We start from the raw sequence: 16,115 nt of genomic DNA on the forward strand, positions 1-16,115 counted from the left end.
CTACTTTTTGCATTGAAAGCTGGGGGAACACCCCCACGTGGGGTTGCTTTTCTTCAGCAAAAATGTGGGGCCCATTTTACTTTGTGGCTTAAAATGTGACAGGAATTTCGCCCCCATTTGGGTTTTAGGTTTTAGGTTTATTTTAGGTCATGGGTTGGAGTGGGTTTTGAGGGGGGGGAGGGGAATTTTAGGTTGTAAGTCATGGTTGGAGTTGGTGTTATAGTAGTAGGATAGGTAGAATCCTTACCCTTTCAAGATTACAACTCTAATAGATAATTAACTACTAATAGGAATATAAGAGATATTCCTAGATCCACTAGGATTTACACAATCACATTCATATTATAAATATGACTGCAACTATTAATGGTTATTTAGCAGAGACCTTTTTTTCCTTTGTTTTTATTAGGCAATCTTAAATTAACAGATAGTTTTGAGTTTGGGAGACGCCTATATATCAGGGAAGTGAATGTATCAAGTGGATGTCCCAAGCTACACAACTCACATTTTTATTGGCTAGCAGAAAGAAATCTAGATTTTAGAGAGATATTATTCTGACCTCTTGTATTTGCTGGTTGGCTGGTGAGGAGAGATCGATGGCAACATGTTATGGCCTATCCATGTGTTTATGGCCAAAACCAAAAACCCCACCTTCATTCACAAATCTATCTTCCCCTCTCTTCCCTCTCCCTTCTCTCCCACACAGAAAACCCGACACCATCAGCTTGTCATCGTCTTCATCTGCCTCCATGGATTCAGCCTTGAGCAACGAAGTGGCTCAAGACTTCTCTCCCTTCCTCAAAATATACAAAGATGGTAGAGTGGAGAGACTTTCAGGCACTGATGTTGTTCCCACATCACTCGATCCACAAACAGGCGTCGAATGTAAAGATGCCGTGATTTCTGCCGAAACCGGCGTGTCAGCCAGACTCTACATCCCCAAAACCAAAATTACCACAAACTCAACAAAGCTTCCTCTCCTTATTTACTATCACGGGGGTGGATTTTGCATGGGGTCACCGTTTTGTGCCTACTACCACAACTATCTCACAACCCTAGTTGCCGAGGCAAATGTTGTTGCTGTCTCTGTTGATTACAGGAAGGCCCCAGAGAACCCTCTGCCTTTAGGGTATGATGATTCATGGGCTGCTCTCGGTTGGGTTCAATCCCATATTGAAGGGCAAGGGCCTGAAGAGTGGCTAAATTCATATGCTGATTTCGAAAGAGTGTTTTTTGCTGGTGACAGTGCTGGGGCTAACATAGCTCATCACATGGCTGTGAGATTAGGGCATGAGGGTTTGGTTGGTGTCAATCTCAAAGGTATTATTTTGGTGCATCCTTATTTTTGGGGGTCAGAACCAATTGAGGGTGAGACTGATGTGGTTGAGAATAGGGCAAGGGCTGAGGCTATATGGCGGTTCGCTTATCCGACTACTAGCGGAGCGGATGACCTGCTTATAAACCCGGGAAAGGATCCGAAGCTGTCGAAATTAGGGGCAGAGAGAGTGCTGGTTTGTGTTGCTGAGCAAGATGCGTTGAGGCAAAGAGGTTGGTATTATAGTGATTTATTGAGGAAAAGTGAGTGGGGAGGAAATGTGGAGGTTGTGGAGTCTAAGGAGGAGGACCATGTATTCCATTTGAACAATCCCGTTGGAGACAATGCTGTGGCTTTGCTCATGAAAATTGCTTCCTTCCTTAACCAGGATATATAAATGCCTGAAATTGGGTTCTATATTTCTAAATTAATGGTAGTTTTAATAAGTCTTTAGTTCTGTAATAAGCAATAAAAACCTGCAATTTGAATTTGCTCTTCTCAGCAATTCGACCACTCGTTTTTAGAGTGATCATTCTCACTTCATTGCTGTACTTTGATCCCTTTCTTGATTATTGTACGCTTTATTGGAATTTACTATTCTAATTTATAGAGAAGCGAATTCAAATTTAGAGTGATCATTCTCACTTCATTGTCACTGTCAACAATCCTATGCAATTCCATCAATTACTTCTGAATTTTCACATACATGCTTTGAAGGTTAGGTTTTCCTAATGCATATTCTCCTTGTGATGTTAGAGGGAAAACGTATATATAACATGCAATCTGTTTATGATGTTCCGATCAAATATAAACATGCAAGACTCATTAAGTTTTTTGAAAACCCTTTGAAAAACCATGCAACCCTTAAAAGCATGATGTTCGCCTTAAGTGAACTTACAGTTACTAATCACAAGAAGCCCTCCTCAATTTCAGGGTGATATTCCAACAGAAGTTGTATCAAATTACTTGTCTAATTAACCTAATGGTGGCCAATCACTAAGTCAATTAGATAGTTTGTACCTGTGATTAATAATTCAAAGCAAGCATGCATCCATTCATAAGCAAATTAATAAAATCACATATTCATGCTAAAGCTTATGGCCTAACCCTAGCAATAAAAATTAGTTACGCATACTCATAATAAAAACTAGAGAAAATATTATTATTAAGAAAAATATCGGAAGAACCTTAAAGTAAAAGTCTGAAATTCTTCAAGAACCCTTACCAAGTTCTTCTCTCCCAAACGCGCATAAAGGAACTCTCCTTATGGCCGGCTAAAAACTTTATTTATATTACATAAGCATTCTAGTTATCCCTAATAAAAGTCATAGGGTTTGACTAGGAAACCAAATAAAAATAAACTAAACTAGAAATAAAAACCCAATTAGGCTAGGAAAATCTACACTGCAACTGTGCAGCCACATCTCCAGAAAAAGCTGAATCCAAAATAGGTCATCTTGGGCTCCAAAACTGCAATCAAGCCCGTAATGTCACTTTTCCAACACTGCACACTGCTCATTTATTCCATCACCAGAAAATAACCGCTTAGTAGAAAAATCTGATATTTCGACACAATCAAGCTAAACGACTCACGAATGTCTCCCAACTAGAAATTGTTCCAAAATTCATCCAGTTCATCACGTTTTGCCTCAGAGGATGTCGAAAGTCCTATATAGAAAATATACTTCAAAGTATCAAAATTCTTTCAAAGTAATAACCATAATAAACTAAGATTAGGAAAAAAATATATATGATATAAAAGTGACTCATCAGTGGGCGAGCAGGAGGACGTGAATTCTAGATCTTGAAAAGTCTGCGACAAACAATATAAAATTCTCAGAAAAACCAAATAAAAAACACAAAAACCCCAGAAACCCAGACTTCCAAAAAACCAAAACAAAAAACCCTAGAAAGACAAAATCTAGAACGAAAAACATAGATAAAAAACCATAAAATCTAGAACATTCAAGAAATTAACTTAAAATTTAAAAAGTAAAGAAATTAAATTTCAAAAATTCAAGAAATCAAATTTCAGAAATTACCACAATATCATCATTGCTAGAAGTGGCCATTTGAAAATTCAACCAGAACTTCGAAATTTTGAAATCCTCCATAATATTATACGAAGAATGGGAGTTCATTCTAGTCCATTTTCTTTTTCTCTTTCTTTCCTTTTTGTTCACTTCATTTTTCTCTTTTTCTAGGTTCATACCAGGACCACCACTACTACAATTAGCAGACCATTGTAACATCCCACATCGCCCAAGGGAGTGGATCCTCTAAGCCTTATATGTATATTCCCATCTCTACCTAGCACGAGGCCTTCTGGGAGCTCACTGGTTTCGGGTTCCATCAGAACTCCGAAGTTAAGCGAGTTCGCCCGAAAGCAATCCGATGATGGGTGACCCACTGGGAAGTTCTGGTGTGAGTTCCCAGAAACAAAACCGTGAGAGCATGGTCAGGGCCCAAAACGGACAATATCATGCTACGACGGAGTCGAGGCCGGGATGTAGTGGTGGCCCGGGCCGGGATGTGACACCAACCATCATCATCACCATCACAGATATATTTCCCCAACGCGTGTCAATTATCACCATGTGTAGTGGATATGGATTTCATCGAAGACCAAATTAAAAAAAAAAAAGGGAAAAAACACATTTTCCAAGTCATTACATAACAGTCAATTTGACGGATTTTTAATGGAAGTCTAACATTGCAATGAATTCGTAAGTTGATGTATGACATTGCAATGTTTAAAAGATGAGGTATGTGTTTGTTATGTGAGCCAAAATTGAGGTGAAAAAAAGTAATTTACCCAAATAAATGTTCTTAACCATTTTAGCTTATTTTTTCTTACATAAGGAATGTTAACAACGAGCTATGTATCCAAATGGCACGGTCAGGCTCCGAAGACTGAGGGGTAGGACCATCTTATTAGTGGCCTAGCACAAAAACAAATTGAGAGTTATCTCAGCAGTTCTCGGTCTATGTTGATCTCAACAATTGAGATCGTAATGGCGTCTAAGAGCCACAAACCCTTTCAATTGCCACCTAAGTGGGCTCTATTCGGTTTACCTAAGTAGCTCAGGCCGTTGGAGCCAACGGCCAAGCAACTCGGGGTTTGGCAGCTTCCTATTTTGCACATTCGGCATTTTCAAAAGTGGCTCCAGTAGGTCCTCCTGTTAACTACATTGCAAAGATGAAGGATTTGTACAGAGAAAGAGGAAGAAGGCAGAGAGAAACAAGAGAGATTCTAGAGAGAGAGAGTGTTTAGAGAGAATAGGAATTGTATTGATTGAAAATGAATATTTACAACTATGAGACAACAGTTTATATAGCCACATTCTCAACTGTCTAACTAACTATTGTTGAGCTAGAATGATATATTCAACACCTCCTTCATCAACTTAGTAATGGTTTCTGGGGCAAGTTTCTTGACAATGGTCCAAGGATTTAGTGTTTCAACTTTTGTTCATTAAGGTATCTGGAAGAGCTTGACTGTTTGGTGCTCAACTGAATCCTTGATAGATTGGAGCTCATAGGAGATCTTTAAAAGCTTGGATGCAAATGCGCATGGTTTCTAGAGAAGTTTTGAAAGTGCAAAGAATAAAGAAAATATCTAGTTTTTATGCCAAGATAAGTGGAGGAAAATCAAGAAAAATCTTTGAGAAATCCTCTAATCATCATGTTTTTGAATTTCAAGGCATCTGAGCCACCTTCACAACACCCAATTATGCACAAAGCTAACGTGTCTCGGCTTTCAAGGCACATCTATCAAAGAGGGAAGTTTCGACGACTGATGCGTCTGGAGTGTGAGGTGTGTGAAACAGCTGAAGATAAAAAGGCATCATGAGGACTCGACGCGTGGCACCATTATCGTTGTCCAGGGGGTAGTGGCGTGTATGTAGGGAGCATGTGTATATATGCTGGTGAATTGGTGGTTAGAAGATAGTGACTTCTTTAAAACCTTTTGGCCAGATGTCTATGGCCAAAGATTTCAGAAATGAAGGGCAATATTTGGGCGTGGGTAGAGCAAGGTTATAAACCCGAAAAAGGGTTTGGATTCTTGGCTTAATTTTTAGTCTTTTAAATAGAATAGATTCCAATCCATGAATTATACTCAATCCTTGAATCCACAATGAAAAACGTTGTCATGTGTGGCCACCCTGCGATCGTGACCTATCATGCCCTTATCCAAGATTAAGTCGAAACCAAGGATTAGGACATGATAAGGTGGTATCATAGCACAGTTCATATGTTGTTTGTGTTATTCCCTGCTGTTAGTAGTACTTACTAACATTTTAATTTAACTAAAGGGATCTTAATATTGATTTTGTATTTTATGTATATTTGAATCGGTAGTATTTGGTGCAACATTAACATTGTATCTTCACATTTTAATTTGTTTAGATTAAAGTTAAAGTGTGAATCACATTCTAATCCTGGGTTTTGACTTAATCTTGGATTAGGGCATGACATAACCTCCAAGGGTAAAATGCCTTTAGTTTGGGACCTGGCAGGAACAAAGCTGCCCATAGTAATGCCAAATGGTATAAGTTCATCCTTTAACCGTTTTAGCATCTTTATGACCGAGACTAGCATGATGTTCAATATTCCTCTCAATCCACCAACACATTAGAAATTGGAAAGCCTTCTATGTATGGGGTTGCGTATAGAGGGTTTAGAAATAGGTTAGTGGCTGGCGGGCGTTTTAGGGAAAACTTTGGACAAGGCGATCTTGGGTCGTTCTTCTTGGCTAACCTTCTCGACCGAGTCAATTGTTACAAAATTCATGCGAGCCAAATTGTCGACAATAACATCCCTTTCAAAAAAATTTGACTGATAGTGCTTGACTGAAACTCAAGGGGATGAACACGTGCCATATTGATTTCTATATTGTCTAGGACTGATGTCCCTGTTGCAGCATCATAGACTTTCTCATTTAGACTTTCTTCATTACTAGATGCAACATCCTCGTCAGAATTAGACTTTTCACTTGTGATAAAAGATGATGTTGGCTTAATACTTGTATTCTCGACGGTCAAATTGAGAATAGCTATCTTGTCTGACAACTTGACTATGATTTTAGTTGCTTTAGCTAGAACCTTCTTATGAATTTGACGTTGGTAGGCAATTTTAGCATCTCGAGTGCCTAAGTAAGTATTGAATTGCTTTTTTTTCTATCTCTACTTTAGTAAGACCAAATAATGTGATGGCCGAGAATACATAGAAATGTCCACTAGGTATCATAGGTCATCTAGAGAGAAAGGAAGCTTCTTAATGTCTATGTCAACATATGGTTTGACCACGAATCCTAGCACCTTGGTTTCACAGATGTGCTGAAATTTGGATAAAATTGCTAGATCAGAATTCTTTTGAGTCATCGCTTCTTCAGCCACAAGGCTAGTTAGAGCCAATTCGATGCACTCTTGGCATTCCTTAGGAAAACCATACAAATCATGGGCCAGATACTTTTTGTAAAACTCTATCATATATTCCAGCGATTTGCTAGTGAAAAAAAGATGCCTACTTTGTTGAATCTTGATTAATGGTTCCTTTGGGGAAAAGGGAAAAAGGTTTTCTTCAGCATTCTTAGCACATTATTCGATTCATGCTTTTAGCTCTCCAGGATGAAGTGAAAGCTTAATCCTTCTCTTAGATTCTTTAATTGTTTGAACAACCTCTTTCTTTCCTTCGGCAATTTCAGTAATGATTAAAAGAATCAGTTCCTTAGAATCCACCTCCATTTTTTTCTCTAGGCTGCCCAACTTAAGCCATGTCTTTTTTAATACTGGTAGCTTTGGCATGATGCCGAGCTTCAAGTCGTGCTGACTTTAAAACTTTTGAGATTTTGGCATTATGGTATATGTGTCAGCTGACAAATTGTAACTGTGCCACTGGTTTTCTCGAGGCTATGGGAGCTTGAATGTTTCTTTTGTTGGTGATGTACTTAATACTGACGATGCTCTTGAATTGCCAGTGTTGGAATCCAAGTATTCCTCGTCGTAAGTCAAGCAACTGTTGAACTAGTGGCTTCTAAGCATCCATTCATGGACCGAGTCTCGCAAATACCCTTGTTTGATTATGCTTAGAAGTGTGGCTACTTAGTTAGAATGCATAAGGCTTTGAACTACTTCGTTTTGTGTCTCGCAAATACCCAGTTTTAGCCCAATGATTGTGACTTCATATTTGCACCGACTGCAAAGCACTATTGGTGTGTTAAAGCAACCTGACTCCTGACTCTCGGATTCTCGTGTTATCCTAACTCTCGACTCCTGGATTTGCGTGTCAGAATAACCTTCAGTGTCTTAGCCTACATAGGTATGAAGGCATTGACCATGTTGACAGTGGCTGGTGGGAAGGAATCATTGTTAACCAACATCTATGCCTTCTCTGGAAAATTGAGCTTGCCTTTATTGATCCAATCCTTGATAGCATAACAAAGCATAACGCAATTGTTGGTTGCCTTGTTGTTGGAATTGTGAAATTTGCAATAAACCTTTCCTTTTATGTCCTTGGCCCTAGGTATAACATGACGTAGCTGAAGTTTGATTATCTTTGTCGTAAGGAGTTGGTAAAAAAAATATTATAGGCCTTGGTAATGTCGAAATAGGCATTCGAAGGTTGGGCTGTAACCTCAACCAAAGCTACCTTTATCTTAATATCCTTTGTATTCGCATGAGACAATGCCTTGCACACAAATGGCTTATCAATTATGATTTCAACAGCATCTATACTCGCATACGGTGCCCCCATGTCTTGAGCTGAAACGTAACTCATGATCGAATTTTTGTATAGCTTTCCTTGGTACACCGTCTTAGTTGATAATTCTTCTTTGAGCAACGAGTCATATTGCTTGACGTGTTGGGCTAATTCGTACATATCATAAAAATTCATTATGAGGAATTTCTTTGGGGATTCCATTTCGAGACCGTTCAGGGCAATCCAGACATATTCTGGCTCAGAATGAGGAGCTAAGGGCTAGTTTTTAGCTAGCTTGAAATGATATAGATATTTGGCAGGTGATTCATTGGGTGCTTGGGCCAATCTTGCCAACGATGAGATCGAGACTTCCATTCCAGCTCGATAGAATTGCTTATGAAACTTCCTGATCATGTCATCCCAAGTTTGAACTAAATTTAGTGGCCAATTGATGTATGATGAAAAAGAAATTAAGGTATCACCATCGAACACTTGTCTGACTAGCTCTAATGCAAGTGAGACATTGTTGGAAATGTGCCATCAAGCCAATCATGAGATGATACTTTACGAACATTTCGCATATTAAAGTAATCTAGTTTAAGGTAAGAGCATAGATTATTGTTTAAAGTCGTCTCATTAAATATTATTGTTGGAAATATGCCCTAAAGCCAATCATGAGATGATACTTTACCAAGGATATGTAATTAGGAGAATGTGATCTAAAGAAGTTAGATTCATGAGACCATTCTCCTTCATACACATATCTGAAACATTCCTAATCATAGGATTGACAATTATGTATGTACTCAATAGAGAGTGAGTCCACTAAACACGATCTACAAGAAGCTCTCATACTTATGTCACATGAGAACTCATGGTTGGAATAATGTAAAGTAGTCATTTGACCTGAAAATTCATAATTGTCTTGTGGTTAGGTCCTTAGTCTCTCACTATGTTAAAAGGCATTCCATTTGAGGGTGCCCACCGCCCGGCTCATTGTAGCTTCATCCTTGCCTAAGGTAGCTACATAGTTGATAGCTTTGTTGAACATGTAAAAATGGTTTTAGTACGTATTATGTGGGTGAAAATGTGCATCGAACTTTCATGAGTCCTCTTTGAATGTTCTTCATCGTTCTTCATGAGTTCAAGAAAAATGTTTGGATTTGATACACAAATGTTGTGGGCAACTTGACGGTGTATGTTTGTGTGCATTTTGTTCACACAACACCATATCCTCACACTTTTGAAACTTTGAAATTTTTTCTAATTTTGAAATTTTGAACTTTAAATCTTAGAATTTTGAATTTTGATAATTGAAATGTCACCAAATTTTCACTCATCCTCACCCTTCCAAAACCAGCCACTCTTTAAAGAAAGGGTCATTTGGGGCTTTTTGCAATTATATGGAGTTATGTACTTTTGTGTATTTGCATTTCAAGCCAAAAGTTTATGCATTCGCATTTAGGCCCTCATTCACTGAAGGGAACAAAGTCCTTTGAATGAAATTTTATTTGGTCATGAATGTTTGGGGTTCTATTGTAATAACTTAAACGTTTTGAATTTTTGAGTGTTTACATTTGCCCCTAAAGTTTATGAATTCGTATTTAGGTCCTCATTCACTGAAATATGAAATTGTTTTGTTCTTTTCATGAGACTTAAAATATGCATGAGTCTTAGAGATCTTGTTGTGATTATGTGAGGTTATAAACTCTCATGTATTTGCATATGAACCTGAAAGTTAGTCTATTTGCTTTATGACCCAAACTTTGGGGAAAATTGCATTTCACCCCTATTCCCTAACAATCTATTTGGATAAGTAAAAAACACATAATTTCATTCAAAGCCGGATATTCATAATGGGAAAGCAATTTTCCCTCGTTTGGAAACTTCTAGCGAAAGAAAAGGAAGAGACATGGAAATTGAGGATGGAGATTCCCGAGTTTCATTTCTGTCTAAAAAGTGTAATTTCACAATTCCAACGATCGCAAGAATCGTACATTCGTATGTGGGAATTCTTGTCCGCGCCAATTTTCATGATTAGGGTGCCAAATTTCACGAGAAAAAGGGCTGCATAGTCTACTTTATACACTCTCCAATCTTTGACGGTATTTTTGCCTCGTGCATCATCTTCTTTCTTATTCTAGGTCAAGGTATCTACTCTCTTTCTTGAATTACTTTTAGCTTTTTGGTATACTTGGCAATTGTTAATTTTGCTGTGCTTATTGCGTTTTTTCTCTGATTGAATTTTGTATTGGATCTGTAACATTTTACTTTGCTATACCCTTATCTGGGAAAGGTGGAAGGTTTAGGGTTAAGATCATTAATACCCGATTATTAGTCCCTAAAATGATTATTTGATCACCTGAAGAGTCGATGATTTGAACATGAAAGTCGACATCATGTTCTGCACTCTTTCTAGAATACACTCTGCCCTTTCATAACTAACTATTAGGAGTCTGTAGAAATATAGTATTTGGAAAAACTTTTTAGATTGTGACTTGTAAGAGTGATAACATTGTGCATCTATTGTGAATGATTTTCATACATTCAAACAGGTATGGCAAATACTGGTGTTGCAGACATACTAACGAGGTTAAAATAGAAGCGTGCTATAAATGAAGAGGAAAATAGAAAAAAAGGAAAAATTATTGTTAGTACAATTATACATGTCATTTCCATGGTCATGCATTGGTATAGGAAGAGTTTTCTTGTCAAATAACCTATAAATGATTAGTACCAATCAAGTCAATCTTTCCTCAGCCGATTGATTGATGGATAATATTCAACTTACATTGAACAATTACGAGTTAGCAAGAGTGCATTTAAGCAGTTATGTGAAATTTTACAAGGGATTGGTGGAATAGTTTGAACAAGAAACGTGTCCATTGGATAACCTGTTACAGTTTTTTTATTATACTTGCCCAAAACTTGAAGTTTAGAGTCATTGGTTTATACTATTATCGTTCCAAGGAAACAATTAGTCAGCAATATCACAATGTGGTACATGCAATGATGAAAATAAGTCAAGAATATATGAAGTATCAACCATGCGTTATTCGTAATTCTCAAAGAGAGAAGTGGTGATGTTTTAAGGTAATTAATCAACAACTAAACCAAAAAACAATGTCTTTGTTTGATATATTCATTAGTTTCTTAGACTTATCTTTTGTTTCATTTGTATGATATTTTTATTTAGAATTGTCTTGGACCACTTGATGGAATTCTCATTCCAGTAACAGTAATGACTGAGGAAAGACCAAGATATCGAGATAGAAAGGGTGATATATCCACTAATATGTTAGAAGTTTGTGGTTTAGATTTAAGATTTTATTTTATGTGTTACCCGGATGGAAAGGCTTTGCATTTTATGCTTGTGTTTTGCATGATGCTTTACATAGGAGTAATTGGTTTCATGTTCCAAATGGTAATGTACGATACCAATCAGTTTTACATCAAGAAAAAAAAATTAAAATATATCTAATTTTGTTCTCTAAATTTATCATAGTAGACAAGTATACTAATGGACCGGGTTTTTTAGCACTCTACCATAAAACTAGACATCGCTTAAAATAAAGGGTTGGAAACCATCGACCTGAAAACTACAAAGAATTATATAATTTGTGTCATTCAAGGGAAATGAATGTTATGGAGAAGGCATTTGGATTGTTAAAAAAACGATGGAGCATATTACGCACCCCATCCTTTTTGGACACTAAAATACAAGTTAGGATTGTAAATGCATACTTTGTCTTGCATAATTTTATTAGAACTTAGCAAGCTGCTGATCCAGTTTTAGAAGTTCAAGATTTACAATTTTTAGCATCTGTGGACTCAGAGTTATTTAATCATTCAACAAGAGAGGAAAATGAAAATAACTTTGCTTACATCTGTTCAAGCTACTATTGAATGGACATCATTTCGTGATACATTAGCATTGTAGATGTTCCACGATTATCAAGCTCAGAGAGCTACCAATAATTCCTAATGGAAAATTAATTCCTTTTAGTTTGTATTGTCATAGTGAATGTGGATTTCATATGAATACTATGGCTGTATGTGCTTTTTGAACATGTTATCTTTGATTTATAATGCTATTTCTTTAAAGATAATATGTGTGCTATAACCATTTTGTGAACATTTAATTTATGTCTAGATCAAATTTTCAAGCAACTACACTCAGGTTCTTGTAGCTTTCTTCCGTATTATAAATGTATGAATGTGTGTTCATACTCATATTGTTGACATGAATGTGTCTATGATTGACTTAACGTCACAATTGAAATATGTTTTTTAAGTTAGGAGTAATGGAATGATACAATAGAAAACCAGTATGCAAAACAAAAACCAAGGATAAAGAAAAAGAAACAAGAAATTGAAACTAAAGGAGAAGAAAATAATTATTTGAGATGGAATATAGATATGAAACGTGCTTTGGTTGACATACTTCGCGAAGAACAAAGACTAGGAAACAAAGGAAATGGTGGTTGGAAGACAGCTGCTTATAATTATGTTTTAGCCATATTATCTTCTCAATTTGATATTCATCTAACTACTGATAACATTCGAAATCATGTGAAGTCTTGGAAAAAGTTCTATGCAATAGTGAGTGATATACTAAGCTAAAGTGGATTTAGTTGGGATCCAACTAAAAAGGTGATAAGTGTAGATGAAGACTATATCTGGAAAGAGTGTGAAGGTAGGATAAATTCATTGTTTTACTTTTGTTTGTGTGATATCTTAATCTGTTCATCCAATTTTATTTAATTTTAGGGTATGAATATGGACTGATAACATGTCACGAATCAGAGTAATTTGTGTATGTTTTGAAATTACCTGCATGCTATCTAAAATGATTATGAAGAAGTACACTGATGTTAAAAAAAAATTAAAAAAAAATAAAAAAAACTTATCATTTGGATTGCGTGCCAAAAGAAAAAATACGAAGGAAAGTGAATCATTTAAAATACAAAGAGAAAGCCAACAAGTTTTGTTGATATGCTAAAAGCTTCTTATGCTTTTAGCTTAAGGTTTGATTGATTTGCTTATGATTTGCTTATTGATTTTTTATGTTTTGATTATGATGTGGTAAAAACTAACACACAAATTAAACCCTATTAAGACAGTTGTAGTATGAGCAAGTAGGGATCGTTCTAGGCCGGGGATTAGGAGGGATGCTAATCAACACTAATTAGACTTAAAAAATGAAAACTAAGCTAAACTGACACTAAACATAAGGGGGGAAGTTTTTGGACGAATTCTAACTTAAAACAAGTAAATTGAAGAAACAAATTAAGTTTGGTACGGAAATTGGGTGAAAGACTAGTTAGAGGGTCATTCTCCACACATGACACATATGCATACAAATCGATTTCCAGTTATTCTTTCTATAAACCATGAATGACAATGCCCCAAATTAATCGTGAAAAGCACAAATTAACTTTTAGATTTTCCAAAATTCATTGAATTGGACTCAGCGACACAACCAAATTATTCTTATCAAGTTCCCTATATGAACTGCATGATAAAGATACATATTAAAGATCATTAAGTTATGTGAAAATCATAAGCATTGACAAGGCATTCGTAACTATGAACTGCATGATACTCCTGCTAGGAATTTACTTAACACAATTATAACTAGTGACTTTTACTACTTGCAAATATAAGTTCATAACGATTAGGTGAAATTCCCTTATATTCTAGCATCAAATCCTTGCATGCAAACTAAGTATGCATCCTTAATCAACACACAAGAACAAGTTCTCAATAAAACAAATAAGTACATCGCATTCATATTTTACAAAACAATAACTGGATGTAATCAATTCATACGAAACATATGATCATGGCTTCGAATTCACCTCTAACTAAAACGAAAATAGTTCCACATGTTTGCAATTAAATGAAACCAATCTAATTTAAACATTAAACTAAAATTAAGGATAAAAAGAACCCAGAAACGCTCCAGCATTCCAATGGCCTTAGATGGCAGGTCACGGCACAAAGCTCTTCTTCTCCTTCCTTCCTTGCAAAGCTGCGACACTCTTTATATTTTTTTATTCTGAATTTCTCTCCTAAAGCTCTCTCCATGAATTTTGCGGCAAGGGTGTGTATTTATAGGGTAGATACACAACACAAAGTTGTAAAGGAGAATGACTAGGTGCGGTAGATTCCTAGCGGGAAATGGATAGGGTGGTTCAGCACAATCTTAAGGCTTCTAGAACTAGATAACATGTGGTTTAATATGAAAAGGAATCCCCCTTGCAGCTAGAAATAAGGTAGGATAAGATTAGGATAGGATAAGATAAGATAAGGTTAAGTTGAGATAAAACAGGATTGGATAAGATAAGATAAGGTTAGTTTGGATAATGTTCCCTCTTTTTAGCTGATTCCTTATCTTCCAAGTCTTGATTTAATTTCTCCAGATTTGTAGCACATTCCTAGCCTCTTTAAACTTCAAAAACGTCCATCCAACCTGCTCCATGCGTATGTTATCCATTCCAAATCCAAAACTGCTCTAAAATGCTCCAAATTGCCATTTCTTGTCACCTTTGCCAATTGGACCTACAAACACATGAAAATAGCTTAAAACACTCTTATAAATTGAAACTGGCTAAGTAAATGCAAAGAAGTAAACTAACAAAGTCGTATAAATATGCTCCTATTAGATTGGTAGTCATATATTGGTGCTAAAAGCTTTCGTTGGAAGGTCATTTCAAATTGAGATGGATGTAGTGGATTTATGTGGCAAAGATAGAGCTACGGGTGAGGGTGCTGAAATAGGTGTAGAAGCCATTGCGATTATGACTCATCCACATAATGAACCTAATCATATTGATTTGGTTGATGATATGCAAGATTTAGAAGATATTGAAATTATTAATGAGATTTTGCCTATTTCAGCCAATGGTCAAAAGACTCAAAGCATGAGAAAGCTATCAAGTTTTACAAAGAGTAAACCAATCACCCCTAAAGATGTGATTGCAGATTCACAGTCCAAGATGGCTTCATCCTTTCAAGACTATATTTGTGCAGACACAAACTGATCCAACAAAGGTATATGATGAAGTAAATGCAATAGCAGATCTCAATGAAGAAGACCAAATCAAAGCATGTGCTTGGTTGATAAAAAATGACAAGCAATTTCTCATGTTGAAGACACTCCCAATTGAGAAGAAGTAGAATATGGTATTGTTGCTTACTTCACAAGGCACATAGGATTGTTTGTCATTATATATTTCTCATTTTAATGTTTTTTAGTAAGACATTAGTTAGAATAAAAGTCTTGCATGTCATGAATGTTCGTTGACATTTGCAAGTGTGCTATATTGAAATCTTCCTACTTCAATCAACTCTATCATATTATCGTAGACTTAATTTTCGTAAAGTATTGCTTTGAGAAGTTAATTGTTGGAAATTTGGTGTGTTGATTGGCAGCCCCAATTTTTGGTTTGATGACTTTATCACTGATATACTCGTTGAGGATTGCACTAATCTGTATTTGGGCATTTAAGTTTGCAACGTTGTAGAAATGGATATAGCGGTCAGTTGAGCATTTTCTTTTTTTGAATTTGTGTTGTTCTATAGCATACAAATTCTAGCGAATGTCCAAAAATGAAATTTGTAATTCTCGTTATTTTGTAATTTCTACGTATCCAACATCCAAACAATAAAATTTCAATTAATGGGATTTTAATTATTGTAATTGTAATTCCTCTTATTTAGAATTCTATGAAAATTTCGAAATTCTCCATCCAAACATAGTATAAAGGACAAATTGTTTATCCTTTGATGAGAATTTGATTCTCATATTTAGTTATATTGAAGATTAAATCTATGAGTCCAAAAACTAATTGATTTGTTGCATTGTAGTTTAATTGTGTTGTGGCCTATATTTTACAGAGATGTGCGGCAAAGAGAAGAAGAGAGATTGGAGAATAGACTTGAGGAATTGTGTGTTAATTCCCCAGTCCTTGTGCCTTTATTTATAGTAATTAGGAGGAGAGAAACTTGCTCTCCAAGTAATACAAAGTATATTAGGGAAGATCTTCTAGATCCCAAAGGATTCCTACTTTATCTCTACTTAGGATTTACACAA

At 36.1% G+C, this 16,115-nt stretch overlaps 1 protein-coding gene and 1 long non-coding RNA gene across 2 annotated transcripts; both read left to right on the forward strand.

Moving 5' to 3' along the window:
• The first annotated feature begins 241 nt into the window (after nt 1–241).
• LOC103454503 (probable carboxylesterase 12) lies at nt 242–1,944 on the forward strand. The gene has a single exon (XM_008394088.4). The coding sequence runs from the start codon at nt 597–599 to the stop codon at nt 1,710–1,712; it is 1,116 nt and encodes a 371-aa protein (XP_008392310.1). The 5' UTR covers nt 242–596; the 3' UTR covers nt 1,713–1,944.
• Nucleotides 1,945–9,912: 7,968 nt separating this feature from the next.
• On the forward strand, nt 9,913–15,424 carry LOC139189045 (uncharacterized). The gene is made up of 2 exons (XR_011572520.1): nt 9,913–10,167; nt 14,921–15,424. It is a non-coding gene; the product is annotated as an uncharacterized lncRNA (long non-coding RNA).
• The last annotated feature ends 691 nt before the right edge of the window (nt 15,425–16,115 follow it).

This window comes from Malus domestica, chromosome 10 (assembly GCF_042453785.1).
Source record: "Malus domestica chromosome 10, GDT2T_hap1".
In the NCBI taxonomy this organism is placed as follows: domain Eukaryota; kingdom Viridiplantae; phylum Streptophyta; class Magnoliopsida; order Rosales; family Rosaceae; genus Malus; species Malus domestica.

Bases quoted from the DNA above. Each gene is read 5' to 3' on its own strand.
- LOC103454503 (XM_008394088.4), top strand. From the start codon at position 597: ATGGCAACATGTTATGGCCTATCCATGTGTTTATGGCCAAAACCAAAA.